The 16,269-nt window shown below is 51.3% G+C and overlaps 1 protein-coding gene across 1 annotated transcript in view; it reads left to right on the plus strand.

Annotated features, from left to right (window-relative positions):
• Positions 1–16,269, plus strand: part of DSCAML1 (DS cell adhesion molecule like 1) — a 326,542-nt gene that overhangs the window by 289,584 nt on the left and 20,689 nt on the right. The window contains exons 17-19 of the mRNA XM_045556390.1: positions 3,419–3,659; positions 6,992–7,138; positions 9,497–9,652. Coding sequence (XP_045412346.1) covers positions 3,419–3,659; positions 6,992–7,138; positions 9,497–9,652 — 544 coding nt within the window. The remainder of the gene's footprint in view (positions 1–3,418; positions 3,660–6,991; positions 7,139–9,496; positions 9,653–16,269) is intronic.

Consider the following 16,269-nt stretch of genomic DNA (forward strand, 5'->3'; position numbering starts at 1 on the left):
TCAGAAGGGCCTAGTGATATTTCCCTGAAAAGACAATGTGCATGGACACACACTCACTTGGTCTCTCTCCCCACCCCCACCCGACACACACACACACACACACACACACACACACACACACACACACACACACGGGCTTCCCTCCCTCCCAGAGAAATGGCCAGGAGGAAAGTGAGGCAGGGGCTGGGCAGTTGGTCTCTTCTGGGGGCAGCCTACCCAGTAAATGCCCGGAGCCAGGGTTCCCCTGCAGATTCAGAGCTGGGCTCCAGGGCACTTTCAGATACTGGGGTGAAGCCTGGACCCCAATCCCCAAGTCTGGCCTGTGTCCTGGCTCTGGACCCATTTCCTGGGAACGCTCCAAGGAAGCTGGGAGGTGGGGGCAGGGACACGAATAAGTATGTAAAATACAGAGACATTTGGCTAGAAAGCTCTGACCCAGAGGTCGATAAAAATTTAGAATCAGATTTATTTCTCCAAAGTCTCATAATGAAAAATAAAATTGATTAGAAAGTTAGAACTTCAGAATGAACCAGCCGGTCAATAAATTTTGGGCTGACTTCTCGAGGGATTTTTTTTTTAACACTGAGAAACAGATTAATGAAAAATAAAGATTCACTTGAAGATAAGTCACTTCATTTTAAGACTCTTTCCGCGAGATGGATCGCCCCTGCTTTATGACATAAATTTGCAATCAGCCCTATTGATTTCTTAATGCTTCAGAGAAATATTGTTAAGATTGATTTAAATCCTAAGTGTGTCTGTTGAGGGGGGGATAGGGGAGGAGAAAGAGAGAGAGAGAGACAGGAGAAGAGGAAAAAAGAGAAGAGGGAGGGAAGAAGGTCTGTTGAGATTTGTATAAATATGGGGAGATATATATACATATCGGATTGTGCCTGGTTGCCTGTCCAAGGTCTCTGTCAGTATGTGTTGATGTGACAATGTGTACAGGTATATATGACGGTATAGATAGCTCCAGGTATGTAGGTAGGTGTGTCATTATATAACGATGTTCATATCAATGCGTGTCAGTATGGATATGTGTATATGTAACATGAGAGTAGCTGTCAGGGTAAAGACGAAGGTATCAGGCCCTCAAAGAGATGTTTATGTCTATACTAGGTGTCCACGTGTGTGTGAGAGTGTGTGCAGGCACACGTGTGCAGATATAGACCCAAATGCAGAAATTTGCCCACTGACAGGCAAGCAAGTGGACTGCAGAGAGAAACAGTATTCAGACAGCAACACAAAGTCCAGTCAATTAAACACACACACACCTATTTAGTGAGTTCAAAACAATTATGTTAAATTAAAAACTTCATTTTATTGAGTTAACAGTGAGCTTAAAAATGCAGTTCATTTAAAACATTCATTGACTAAAAAAAAAAAAAACAGTAAGGCTGTTTTAGTAACTTAATTGTTTGTGATCTTACTACTTTTTAGTACAATAAAAGGTAGGCTTTTAAATTAACTTCATTGTTTTTAAAACCCTGATTCAAGCTGTTTTTAAATGCACTGGGGTGGGTGTTCTGTCTCAATTTATAGACGAGCAGGCCCAGTCATTAAAGGAGCCAGTTTCTATCTGGGGGTCTAAATGTATCTGACTGAGGGTAGGTGTGTGGATTAGGATGTTTGCTTTGATGGCTCTGAATGTGTGTGTTCCCGGTTCTGGATACGAGTAGACATATTGATATTGTGTGTGTGTGTGGTGTGTGTGTGTGTGTGCGTGTGTGGTCATGTGTGAGCATGTCATGTGTCAGTAAGTGTTTATGTGACTATGTTTTCTGTCTCAGCACATCTGCGTGTGTGTGTCTGGCTGGGTGTGCACCAGGGTTTGACCCTGGGGTGACAGGGTGACAGTATATTTTCCAGCCCCAGACTGATGGCGGTGGCATTTTCTGCATTGGCCTGGCCAGCTGGGACCCGTCCTTCATTCCTGCCAGCCGCCCTCTGACCCCCATGTCCTCGCCTTCACTGCCCCTCTGTCTCGGGGCTGGCTTCAGCCTCAGCCCTCACCATGCCCAGCCCCTGGCGGTGGAGTAGGGGCAGTCCAGCCTGAGCCTGCCCAGAGGGGCTGCACCCAGGTGAAAGTCCACGACTTTTCTTTTTAGTTGTAGTGAAATACACATAACATGAAATTTACCATTTTCACTGTGTATAAGTGGGCAGTTTGGTGGCAGTACACACATTCACAGTGTTATGCAGCCATCACCACTGGCCATTTCCAGAACTTTCTCGTCATCCCAAACTGAAACTCCATAACCGTAAAACATTAACTTCCCACGTCCCCTCCTTCCAGCCCCTGGGAATCCCTATTCTACTTTCTACCTCTATGAATTTGCCTCTTATCAGTGCCTCATGTAAGTGGAATCATGCACTATTGGTCCTTTTGTGTCTGGCTGATTTCACTTTCCTTTTGTCTTCAAGGTTCATCCGAGTCGTAACGTACGTCTGAATTTTCCTCCTTTCATGGCTGAAGACTATTTCATTGTTTGGATATCCCATATTCTGTTTAGCCATTCATTTCCTGACAGACACGGGCTGCTGCCACCTTTTGGCCGTTGTGAATGACACTGCTATGAACAGGGGTGGACAAGGGTCTGTTTGAGCCCCTGTTTTCAGTTCTCTGGGGTACAGACCTAGGAGTGGAGCTGCTGGATGATAATTCTATGTTTAACTTCTTGAGAAACTGCCAAACTATTTTCCACAGTAGCTGCACCGTTTTGCACTCCCACCAGCCATGTGCAAGGGTTCCAGTTTCTCCACATCCTCAATAACACTTATTTTCTGCTGTTTTTATAACAGCCGTTTTAATGCATGTGAAGTGGTATCTCAGGACTCTGTTTTTATTCAAACTAATTGTTCACCTTCCTCTCCAACTGATTACTTTTTGTCGGATGCTTCATTTTTCCCAGGCCCCCAAGCCCATGCAATGATATCCCTATTCATTCATTCATTCATTCATCTGTATCGCGGGCCTGCGGTATGCCAGACCCCACTCTAGACAGAGAAGACAGCAGTAAACAAAACAGACGATGCTCCTTGTGCCCATGGTGCTCACATTCTCATGGGGCAGACAGTCAAGTGCACAAGTAAAATATGTAGAATGTCAGATGACGCTAAGTGCCGTGGAGGAAAATAAACCAGGAAGACAAATTAAGAGTACTGGTGAGAGGCAGGAAGCAATCTTACAGAAGGAGCTAAGGAAGGCCTTGTTAAGAAGGGGCGTCCCAGCAAAGACACGACAGAGGCTGGGGGGGCAGCAGCGTGGCTATCCGAGGAAGGAGTGTTCCCTGAGATGTGTGTGTGCCTGGTGTGAACAGCAGAGGCCAGCGTGCTGTAGTGTCAAAGACTTTGGCTTCAGAGCACCATCTCAGAGCGTGCCCATGTCTTTGTCCCCACCTCTCCCCTGTGCTCACAGGCGCCCAAGAAGGAGCTGCAGAATGGCGTCATCCGGGGCTACCAGATCGGCTACAGGGAGAACAGCCCTGGCAGCAATGGGCAGTACAGCATCGTGGAGATGAAGGCCACCGGGGACAGCGAGGTCTACACCCTGGACAACCTCAAGAAGTTTGCTCAGTATGGGGTGGTGGTCCAGGCCTTCAATCGGGCTGGCACAGGGCCCTCATCCAGCGAGATCAATGCCACCACCCTGGAGGATGGTGAGGGCTCCCGCAGAGGGGAGGGGGTAGAGCCCAGCTATGGGCAGAGCCAGGGCTGCCAGAGAGGGCCATGGGTCCTTCCACTCGTACCTGGGACCCATCTTAGTCTGGGATCCACACAGGCTCCTTTGGTCCCCTCCATTTCCTCCTGCCCATTGGTTCCACTCAGCACCCGGGGCTCTCAGTCCATTGGCAGACTCTGTCCATCGTCTGCTGATGCTCTGCCCCTCTGTTGACCTGTTGGCCTGTCTGAGCACTTGTCTGCCCGCCTGTCTCTCCATCCATGCTTCTCCCTCTTCCTAGCACCCTAACTCACCTCTGACCAAGCTCTTTCCCCTACACCCTGGAGCCTGTCTCTCCTCCTTGACAGCTTCTTGGGAAAAGGGCAGAAGCCAAGTTACCTTTGTATTCTAGGCTGGAACCTGTCCCCCATCTGTTTTAAGGACCCAAGATGAGACTGTGGAGTTAGGAAATCCTATCACCCATGTGGCAGAGGATTTAGAGCCCAATTATTTAAAACTTCATTCTTTCATGACCAGAGAGGACCCCACAATCTGATTAGTAAATGGAGGGGCCCAGTCTCTCCAGGGAGAGAGGGTTAGGAGGAAGCAGGAACACACCTTCTCCCCAAGCACACAGAAGACACCAGCTGGTACCTGAGCCTGCACCAGGTAGAGAGAGGAGAGGTGGCCTTGATGCCCCCAGAGATGGGGCCAGGCCAGTCACAGTGCCCCAAAGAGCAGAGTGTTCTTCCAAGCTTCCTTCTCGATGCCCCAACCCAAAACGAGGGTCTGAGATTAAAACCCTCCATGGAGTCTGAGCCTGCCCACTCTGCCCCCCACAGAGGGCCCACCTGCCCGAGAGCAGGAGCCATCGTCCCGTGCCCATCAGGACACCGAGCATTCTACCACTGAGAGCTGTTCCTTAGATGAAGCATGCCCCCCTCCAACCTCGTCCTCTCTGAAAATGCAGCGCCCTGGGGAGGCGGAGGCAGGGCACATTAGGTCGGAAACACCTGAGAGTAGGTTAGCCCACACCAGCGCTTCCTAACCTTGGCTACAAGTTGGAATTATCCAGGGAGATTTCAAAATACTGATGCCCGGGCGTCACCCCCAGAGAGTCTCATTTCAGTGCTCTGGGGCACGGGCTGGGCTTTGAGATGGAGCACACTTCAACAGCCCCAGAGCACTGGGCCCCTGAGAAGGGAGGACACAAACAAGGGGAAAGGCACAGAGAAGCCCAGGGGGAGGGCCCAGAGCTGCACTGCACCCAGGCCCCCAGCCACCACCTTCACTGTCCCCCTCAGCCCCCCACCCTGAGGTGCTGGCCACAGGCCTGGCTGGATTGAGGAAGATCAGCTTGTCACCTCTTAATACTGGCAGTGTTAGTTCAGGCGGCACCCCAACCAAGTGGTTCTCAAACCTGCGTGTGTATCGGAACCTTCTGGAGGTCTGTGAGATGCGGATTGCTGGGCTCCAGCTCCAGAGCTTCTGCTTCAGCAGATCTGAGAGGGGGGCCAAAAATTTGTATTACAGCCTCAGCTACTCCGGAGGCTAAGGTGGGAGGATGACTTGAGTCCAGGAGTTCAAAGCCAGCCTGGGCACCATAGCGAGACCTCATCTCTTTTAAAAAAAAAAAAAAAAAAAAAAGTTCCATTTCTAGTAAGTTCCCAGGCAGCACCCTGGAGAGCCACAGCACAGCAGCTGTGTCCTTGTCCACAGAGGCTCATGGAGGTTAAGTAACCTGTGCAGAATCTGGATCAAAATCCAGGCCGGACCCTGAATCCTATACTCTTCTTGCTTCCCCCGTGCTCAGCCTTCTGTTTGGAGCAAGGCTGGATGCAGGATGCCCCGGGCGGCACGTCCCAGGGAACAGCTGCCTAGGCCAGGCCAGGCCGCCCGACCTAACGCTGAGCTCCGTCCACCGGGGCCGTGCCAGGGACGAGCCAGGCCGGCTGCCCTTGACCTCCATCCGAACACCCCCTGCCTGGCCCTGTGGGGGGGCCTTGGAATTTCCAACAGGGAGAGATCAGGATGGCTGCAGAGTCATTCTGAAAACAAAGGAGGAGAGGGGAAGAAAGTTTCCAGCAGCATTTGCTCAGCAGTTTTTCATACTTAATTAAGGCCCTCGTTAGCCTGTCAGATCCTGATCGTTTCCTGGCAATATTAGCACTCCTCCTGGGGTATTCAAGGGCCCCTGCTTTAGCTATAGTGTCTTTTCCATAATTATATTACCTTCATTTTGTTCGAACGGGCGATCTGTATTAGTTTATTACACTGGGTCCCTAATTACATGGTGCTTATATTTTTACACCTAAGTAATATGAAACAATAATCATTCTCAAAGAGGATCGTTAGGATGATGTATTATCATTTAAATGCTCATAAAAATTAGAGTTGCCTCTTGTGGGGCAACGGGATCTAATTACCTTCCATCCAGCCTGTGCCTGTTTCTCCCATTCAGAGCAAAACAGACTCGGTCTTTTGCTTTGTCTCTGGCCCTCAAAAGCCAGCAGGAAGTGCCACCCACGTGCCCCCTAGGCGAGGTGGGGCCTGGTGTTCCCGCTGTCTGTCATCTCAGAAAGGACAGGCTGCACCAGGCCAAGCCGGGGGCTGGGCCTCAGGTTCAACGCAAAGGTGGCTCTCGGAGGGAGAGGGTGGAAGGCAGGGTGGACTCCCAGCATTGGTCCCCGAGAGTGTTTTCCCGTCATCCCAGTCCTGGTGGTGTGTCTGTGCACAGGGGCAGGGACAGAGGTGGGACGAACGGTCTCTGAAGTCCTAAGGGTCTCTGTGGCAACGCTTCTCCCCTGCACCAGGGTTCATTGAGATCCTCCTCCCCCTTCAGCTTGGCACAAGGACGCAGGAGGCCCTACAGACGGGCCGTGGCTTAGAGCCCTGGTCAGATGACGCAGAGGGGCTGGCAGCTGTCGGATAAGACAGTGAGCTGCAGATACCTCTGGGGCCGGCTTGGTGGCCTTCCAGGTTCTGATGAGTCCATGGGAGGAGGGGTTCCCCTGGATTCCCAGGGGCTCCTGCCAGAGCTCATCACCTCTTCCCAGGATTTGACCAGAACCAGGAACTTGCTACCCAGAGGACAAGGAGCCAAAGGCTGCAAGGCTCTCTGTCACCCCAGTCTCCAGGAAAGGACACGTGGTTCACTTCCCAGCTTCCCAGCCCCAGTTCTCAGGATTCTTGAGTCAGGAAGTCCCTCCACTTGTCTACCTGGATGCGCCTCTGGTTGGGCAGCAGGACCCAGCCTGGGACATGTACTTTGTGCTGTCCACTCCTGTGCCTGACTGACTGGACCCTTGGCTGTCCCCCGACCCCATGCAGTGCCCAGCCAGCCCCCCGAGAACGTCCGGGCCCTGTCCATCACGTCCGACGTGGCCGTCATCTCCTGGTCGGAGCCCCCGCGCAGCACCCTCAATGGTGTCCTCAAAGGCTATCGGGTCATCTTCTGGTCCCTCTACGTGGATGGGGGTGAGTCTGCCGGGACCGATGGCTGGGTCTCGGGTGAGAGGCACAGGGTCGGCAGGGTCCACTTCCTGGCTTAGAGCCAGCATCTTCCCACGGGGTGCAGGTGGAGTGGAGTGTCCCCCGTGCTCCATGTGTGGAGGCCACAGAGGGGGATAATGGTTAGAAGGGCCAGGGGATAGTGAGGGAGGAATTGGGGTCCACTCGCACATGTCCACATTAGCCCGGGTCAGACCAGGCGTCTCTGGTGAGGGGTGAGAAGGAGACACCAGGCACTCCTGGACTACAGTAGGTTTGGGGAGTTATTTAGGGCACTATAGGGACATATTTGCTTTTCTAATTTAACATGCGGATATTAGGCCCCTACGGCCCCATCAGCCAGGATGAGGCAACTGCAGAGTTTGGTGAAGGGACTGCGCCCAGAGGAGTGGGGGCCTAGGGGGAGCACCCACCTGAAGGGCAGGAGAGGCACCAGGGTCACCAGAACCAGGGAGAGCCTCCCTTGGCCAAGCCCCGCTGCAGCCAGGCACACACAAGGTGTATTGTCTGTGCAGTGAGCTACCCGGGACCCAGAGAAGGGCACACGCCGTGGAGCTGGGGGTCAGAGTGGCAAGTGGAGAAAACCCAATACAGTGGCCCAACCTATTAGGTGTCTTCGTCATCCTGGGATGTGCTGGTGTAGACAGGTTTGGGTAGCCCCCCACGAACACACCAGGCTCCTGCCCACTGGTGTACACAAAGACCTTCAAGTGACCAGAAGGTCTGTAGTCCACACAAGCCCGGGACCCAGCATCCCAAACTGGAAATGTTCCACTGAAAGCCTTCCTCATCTCAACAGACCACAAGGGTGACCATGAGTCTGCCCCCTGCCCCCCACCCCCGGCTCCTGGGCTTCCTGCCTCCCAGACCCCTGTGCCCTCTTCTTTCCCAGAGGGCCCGGGAACCCAGCTCACCTATCCAGAGCTGCTACCGTCCCTTCCCCACCTGGTTCCTGCTCTGCCCAGACCACTGCCAGCAGGAAGTGTCTCCCCCACCACCGTCCCCACTGTGTCCTACCAAAACCAGAGGCCTCTAGCTCAGGGGGTTGGTGTCTGACGTCCTCCCGAGTTCTTTTGCTGTGAGATGCCGCACCACGCTGCTCAGAAGGTGACCTCCCTGCATTCATATTTGAGCTGAGCTGGGTAAAGGGTTTCCTTAGCTCAGCCTCTGGGGAAGCTGTTGGCCTCGCTAATCTCCAGAGACCACCGGGACTGGTGGCCGTGCTGCCTCCTTCCTGGCTCCAGCCTCCGTGGTCTGCCCTGGTTTCTGACCCCCTAGGGAAGGAAGGCCCTGCGGCTCAGGCCTCCGACATTCCTCCTGCACCTGGAGTCCCTCACACTGGGCACGGCCTTCTCACCCTCTGGCCCCTGGCAGACTGCTGCCTCCCCAGGCCAGGCCCTCTGCCTTGGGCCTTGGCCTGCACAGGGCCACCAGCGAGGTGCTGGGAGTGGGTCACCTCTCCAAGGCCGGTCCTCAGACAGTGTCTGGGCCTGTCTTTCTGAAAGCCCAGTAGTCCCAGTGGGAGGCTCAGGAGTCTGTCTCTTTTCCTTATTCGATGACCCTGGCCCTCCCAGGGGGCCCCTTCCCTAAGCTCCCGTTTGGAGTCTGCAAGAAGTTCCTTGGCAGAGCAGGGCTGTGAGTCCTAGCTGAGCCTGAGGAATGGCCTGGCTCTTCCTGGCTGAGGCCGTCACTCCACCAGCCTGGCCCCGGTTCTCTGGGCAGGATTTGGCAGGGAATGGGTGGGTATCTTCCGTGGCGGGAGAAGGCCGATGGGTCACTTAGCCCCTTATACAGAGAGCCAGGGCGCCGGCCCAGGGGCAGTCAGAGGCAGGGCAGGCCACCTCAGCCAGTCACAACTCACCCCCGGGGTTGACACATGGCCTAGGGAGGCCCCACAGCCCAGGGAGGGGCTGGGCAGGAGGAATGGGCTGGGCTCCCCGCCAGGTCCAGGCCCCCCCAGGTCTCTCCCATGGGAAGGGGTTGGGTGGCAGAAGGGAGAAATGTTGCTTGCAGAGATGGAGAAATGGAGATGTTCCAAAGGGCGAATACCAAGTTGAAGTTGGTACAAGGTCACCGGAGGCCAGGGCCAGGCCAGCATACATGCCTCACCCTTTATTGGGCCACTCAGAGAGAGACATGGCCTGGGGCGGTGGCCCACACCTGCTCCCGGGTACCTTGAAGGGGAGGTCCCTCTAGTCCTGGCCGCCGTGGAGTGGGGCTCTAAGCCAGTGGGGCAGGTGAGAGCGGAGCCCAGGCCGATGGGCGGCAGCAGGGCCGTGGCCGGGCAGGGCTGGGCCAACCTCAGAGCCTGCTTGTCTCCGGCAGAGTGGGGTGAGATGCAGAACATCACCACCACGCGGGAGCGGGTGGAGCTGCGGGGCATGGAGAAGTTCACCAACTACAGCGTGCAGGTGCTCGCCTACACCCAGGCCGGGGACGGCGTGCGCAGCAGCGTGCTCTACATCCAGACCAAGGAGGACGGTGAGTGCAGGCCGCCCCTCCGGACAGGCCGCCCTTGACCTGCTCCACTGCCCACCCCCCAACCCAGCTGGGGAGTGAGGGTGAGAGCAGGGTACCGTCCTTTCTCCTGTCCCTTTGAGCCACTGCAGAGTGACTTTGAGGACTTCAGGGTCCTGCTTTGGGGAGCACATAGCTTATCATAGGTTGTGGAGAAACGCTCTAGGATTCCTGCATAAGCGTATCAGCAACTGTAAACCCCACGCATGTGCGGGCACACACACACACACACACACACACACACCCCTGCAGCACTGAGTCAGAGGCCAGATGAACCCTCCTCCCACCCCTGCCCCAAAGGCATCCTTTTTGAGCCATCTGCCCCTCTGCAAGGTTCAGCCTGGTTTCCTCTGCATACAGATGTTGGGGCTGGGCAGAGCAGGAGTGTCCCTCAGCACATCTTGGCTCAGGGACTTGGTGGTCACCCGACAGAGGCCCCAGTACAGGCCGGGCCCTGGACTCCCAAGGAGGGGAAGGGGATGCGCCTAAATTTGGAGCTCTGTGATCTCAACGCCCTTCTCCTGGGGCAGAACTGGAGAGACTGGGGGCCACACTCAAGTGAGGGCAGGGAAGTGGGGAGGCTGGGAACAGAGCGGACCCAGGAGGGAGCAGGTCGGGGCAAGGACTTCCACCCAGGCCCGGAGCCGCACTACTCTAGGGGTGCCCGTCCTGCAGAACACCACACCAAGGGGACGCCGTGTGTGAACAGTGCACAGCCCCGGGCTCCTGCTTCCAGCCCTGCCACTTTCTCCCCCACCGCCCGCAAACCCCATCACTTAGCTGTTTCTTAAGTGAACGACCTGAGCCAGGTGCTCTGTTGTTGGAAGGGGAGGTTTGCGGGAAGAGAGGCCGGTGCACAACAGGCACTGAGATGGTAGCCCTGTTGGCTTCCTTCCCACTCAGCCTCAGTTTCTCAAGGGATACAGAGACCCAGGGTCTAGGTCCTACCCAAATAATTTGTCAGAAGGTTCTGGGAAAGGAGCGACTCAGGAGAAGCTGCCAGTGCAGCCCAGCGCCCAGCGACTGGACCAGCTCCCGGCTTGGCTTAATCTCCCCCCTCCCCCAAAGCCCCCCCTTCTCCCCTTAAGCTCTGAACACTTCAATATTTACCAACCTGCCTGCCCTACTTTTCCTGTCATTAATCCTCCCATCACGGCTTCCTGGGACAGCTCCAGGCAGAGCCACCTGCTCTCGAGTGGAGACTGAGCTGAGATGGCACCCAGAGCCTGGTCCAGTCTGAGGTCTCGGGGCCACACTCAGGCACCTTCCTGGCCTCCAGCAGTGAACCACTGGGCCCCAGCCTTCCTCTTGCCCCTATTCTGGTGCAAGACTGAGCCACCAGCACCAGGATGTGTTTCACTGCCCAAGGTGAGGCCCCGCAAGGGCACCCAGAGGTCTAGGAGCACCGTCTTCCCTGCAGGGAGCCTTCGGCCCTCACCCAGAGTCACTTACGGAGCCACACACGGGAAGGCGCATTACAGGAGCCAGGCCCAGGGAGGCGCCGCCCCTCACCTTCAGGAGCAGCATCACAGCGTGGAAAAGGCTCGGTAGATACATCACAAGTGCATGCCCAGCCCTGGCATTTGCGGGAAAGTCACTTATGATAAAATGAGGAGAGTGATACCTCATCAAGCCGTTGTAAGAAGCAAGATAATGACCGGGCACAGTGGCTCATGCCTATAGTCCCAGCACTTTGGGAGGCCAAACCAGGAAGATCACTTGAGGCCAGGAGTTCAAGAACAGCCTGAGCAACATAGCGAGACCCCGCCTCTACAAAAAATTTAAAACTAGCCGGGCGTGGTGACAAATACCTGTAGTCCCAGCTACTCGGGAGGCTGAGGCAGGAGGATCACTTGAGCCCAGGAGTTTGAGGTTGCTGTGAGCTGTGATGACGCCACTGCGCTCTAGCCTGGGCAACAGAGTGAGACTCTGTCTCAACAAAACAAAAAAAGGAAGCAGCACGATAACTGTAAAATCTTTTCTAAAATGTCAAGTGCTAGCAAATGGTGGTTGCTTTATGGCTACTGAGAAATGACTGCTTCAGACGGGGGTATCAGGGTCTCCAAGGGGAAGCCTAGGCCACAAAGAACCTTGTGTCAGATGAAGTCTCATCCAGAACAGCAGCCCTGACTTAACGTGTGTGGGATGTGCTGTCATAACATGATTAAACCGTCCCAGTAGCCTGGTGAGGTAGGTATTATTTCCATTTTACAGGTGAGAAAACTGAGGCCTCGAGAGCTAAAGCTACTTTCCAAATGCCACTCAGCTAATAGGTGGCAAATGCAGGCTTTCCTGTCTCCATAGCCTCTGTGCTTCCCACCACACTACACATCTGTTAGGAAGCTTCTGGTTGTGAGTAACCAAAAGCCTGACCAAAACAGATTTAAGCACGTAACAGGCAGTCCTGCGTACGGCAGCTCCAGGGCTGCTTAAGTCAGTGGCTCGCTCCTCTCTGCTCTGCCATCCTCAGCACGTTCCCCTTGATTTCCAGATGGCTGCAGCCCCAGGCATCGCACCAGACAGAGCAGAGTGAGGAGAGGCAGTCTCCCCTGTGGGCATGCCTCTCCTGGAGTGACAGAAACCTTTCCTAGAATCCCCCTCAACTGACTTGTCCTTATCTCCCATTGGCCAGAATGGGGCCACATGCCTCTTGCTAAGCCAGTCACCAAAGTGGAAATGGATGTATCATGGCCGACTCCCCCCAAGCACGTGGTACCCTCTGGTATAAGCGATAATGACAGCTGAAGTGTGGAGGAGCATGGGGACCTCCACACACGTGAGGTTCTGTTTGCAAGGAGTAGGAAGGAATGGCAGGGGTAGGCAGCCCACCCTGCCTGTCCACCACAGCCGCCCCGGCTCCACCAAGCTCTCTCCTCTGTAGGTGGAAGTCACTAAGTTATTACTCAGTTGGCGTGGGAAGCAGACAGGTCTGCGTTCCAATTCCAGCCCTGCTGTGGGAGCTTGGGCAAATATCCTAATCTGAAGACACTGTGACCCCTTTCCAAAGGGAAAAAAAACATCCAGAAGTTTAGAGAAAAGCAAAAGAAATAAAAAGATTAATGCAAACATATAAAGTCAAGTTCATTTACTAAGTTCAGATCTCTTAGTCCAAGCTTGGTTTCAGGCTGGCTTGGCTGGACTCCGTCCATGAGCTACAAAGCCTCTTGCCCACTCCTCACCTGCCCTGTGAATGCCCAGCCTAGCCGCATGGCCTCCCGGTGCACAGTGGAGTAGGATTTTAGACCACTTTAGAGATCTTTAACTGAGGAAGAGGTACGACCAGATCCATGTTTTAGGAAATTAACTCTTATTACTTCTGCATGCAGGGGTGAGAGAGTAAGAACTAGTGTCACAGAGACCTGTTAGAACCTGTCTAGGCAGAGATGAGAAAGTTTGGTACCAGGGCAGCAGCAGTGAGGGTGAGGAGGAACATACAGGTTTAGAGAAACATACCAGAAGAGTTCCACCTCCAGTAGTGGCAAACGAGGTGACTCAAACCCACTCCCCTTCTTGCGGAGGACAGCCAGGAAATCTGGATAACATAGTTTTCAAAACACTTGCTTGAAGGTATCAGAGAGCTGGCAGGAGAGTGAAGAATCACTGGGCAAGAATCTAAGGCAAAACAGAGGCCCAGGAGGTGAGCCTGGCATTTGGAATAGCTCTTTTTCCCTGCGGACATGTGCTGAATCTGGAGGCAGTGGCAGGGAAGCTGAACAGTACTGGAAAGACATGGATTGGGGGTCAGGCCTGCCAGGGTGTGTGGATCTGTCTGTGGATCCCCCTCACTTTGGTTGAAGGACAGCCCACTAGGAGTGAAAGTGGATCAAAAGTAGACAGCTCACCTTCAGATCACCTCAGTCCTGGACCCCAGATTGCTAGTGTCCAGAATGCAGCTGCCTATCAGAAGCAAATATGAATCCCTTCTATAGGAAGAGAACATCATCTGAGGCCTCAAATTATTATTACAAACAATTTTGCAAATGCTATGTCTGGCATACAATAAAAAATAATGGGGAAAACATGAACAAAAGCCAGAAGGAAAGAAAAAAAAAAACAAGACAGACAAGAGAAACACACCCACAAGGGTTTCAAACATGGACTTTAAGATAATTATGCTTGACAAGATTGGAAACTTCAGAGAATTGGAAACTACCAAATGCAAAATCTAGGGAGAAAAACTACTAATACCTGAAATTAAGAACTCAGCATATGGGTTTAATAACACATTAGACACAGCTGAAGAGATAACTAGTGAATTGGAAGATAGGCTGGAAGAATATCCAGTTGAAGCACAGAAAGACAAATGGATTGAAAATTTTAAAAAGCATGTAAGACACATAGAGAAATGACCTTAAACTTTAGTATGTATCCAAGTCACTTGGGGATCATGTTAAAATTCAGATTGTGATTTGGTAGGTCTAGGGTGGAACCTGAGATTTTGCATTTCTAACATGCTCCCAGGTAACGCTGCTGCTGATCCATGGACCACATACTGAGTATCAAGGACATAGAGGATGCAGTGAAAGGAAATCCCAGAGAAGAGGAGAAAAAGAACAAGACAGAAGAGAAAATGTATGAAAATCATTCAGAACTGATGAAAGACATCAAGCCACAAGCTGAAGAAGCTCCATAGACAATAAATTAAAGAAACCTACACCTAAGCACATCATAATAAAGCTGCTAAAAAAGCAAAGAGAGACAGAGAAATCTTAAAAGCAACAAGAAGAAAAAAGACTGATTGCCTTCAAAGGAGCAACAATAAGATTGTCAGTTAACTTGTCAGAAACAATGGAAACCAGAAAACTATGCAATGGTATATTTAAAGTATGTAAGGAAAATAGTTATCAGCCTATGATATGATGCCTAGCAAAACTATTCTTCAAGATTAAGATGAAATGAAGATTTTTTTCAGACAAACAAAAACTGAGAGAATTTATCACCAACATACCTGCCCCAGAGAAAGATTAGAGAATATTCTTTAACTAGAAAGAAAATGATCCCAAGCGGAAGCTCAGTGATGTAGCAATGAGGGCAGGGCAATTAAATGGTAAATATACGGGTAAATCTAAATTAATAATGACTGCACAAAATAGGGATGATGAATATACGGAATTAAAATACACAACAATGCATATAGGCCGGGCGCGGTGGCTCACGCCTGTAATCCTAGCACTCTGGGAGGCTGAGGCGGGTGGATTGCTCGAGGTCAGGAGTTCAAGACCAGCCTCAGCAAGAGCGAGACCCTGTCTCTACTAAAAATAGAAATAAATTATCTGGCCAACTAAAATATATATATAGAAAAAAAATTAGCCGGGCATGGTGGCGCATGCCTGTAGTCCCAGCTACTGGGGAGGCTGAGGCAGTAGGATCGCTTAAGCCCAGGAGTTTGAGGTTGCTGTGAGCTAGGCTGACACCATGGCACTCACTCTAGCCCAGCACTCACTCTAGCCCGGGCAACACAGCGAGACTCTGTCTCAAAAAAAAAAAAAAAACAACAATGCATATAAATTGGGAGAGGGTAGATGAAAGTTCTAAGATCCTTGCATTGTCTGAGAAGAAAAGCGCCAATTGATACTGGACTTCGGTAAGGCAAAGATTCATATTGTAATATGTAATCACTAAACATAGTGAAAGGCTATATTATAGTCAAGCTAATAGATAAAGGAAAATAGAATATTTTTAAAGTAATGGACACACTTGAAGCTCTGACTCGGGTGAGGCAAAGGCAATATATGTAACCTAAACATCTGTACCCCTGTAATATGCTGAAATAAAAAATAAAATAAAATAATCCAAAAAAAGCACAAAAGGAAAGAAAAAGGAAAATAATAATCAAGGGGATAAATAGAAAGTCTTTAGTAAGATGGTATATTTTAACCCAAATATAGGTGGTGAGTGGTGGCTCACACCTGTAATCTCAGCACTCTGGAAGACCAAAGTAAGAGCATCTCTTGAGGCCAGGAGTTGAAGGGCAATATAGCAAGACCCCATCTCTACAAAAAATAAAATAAAATAAGTTAGCTAGTGTGGTGGTGCACCTACAGTCCTAGCTATTTGGAAGGCTGAGGCTGGAGGATTGCTGGAGCCCCCGCTGCAATGAGCTATGATCGTGCCACTGCACTCCAGCCTGGGCAACAGAGCAAGCATCTGTCTCTAAAAGTAAATAAGTTAATTAATTAATTTAATTTAGTAAATAAAAATTTTAAAAATATGTCAGTAATTGCATTAAAGATAAATTGATTAAATTTTCCAATTGAAAAATAAAGACAGGCTAACAGAAAACAAAACCCAAATATCTGTTGTTTACAGGAGTCATAAAACATAACGGTATAGAAAGAGTCAACCTGAAAGAATGGAAAAAAATAAAAGACATACCATGTGACCATGCAAAATGTCTAATAGAAAACAATATTAATATCAGACATAGTATACGTTAGGCAAAAATCATCATTAGAGATAAAGAGGACACTTTGTTATGATAAAAGACTAATGTATTAGGCAAGTAAAACAATTTTAAATTTGTATGCACCTAATAACATAACCTCAAAATGTATAAAAACAAAAACTGATGAACTACAAGG

This window comes from Lemur catta, chromosome 7 (assembly GCF_020740605.2).
Source record: "Lemur catta isolate mLemCat1 chromosome 7, mLemCat1.pri, whole genome shotgun sequence".
NCBI classification, from domain to species: domain Eukaryota; kingdom Metazoa; phylum Chordata; class Mammalia; order Primates; family Lemuridae; genus Lemur; species Lemur catta.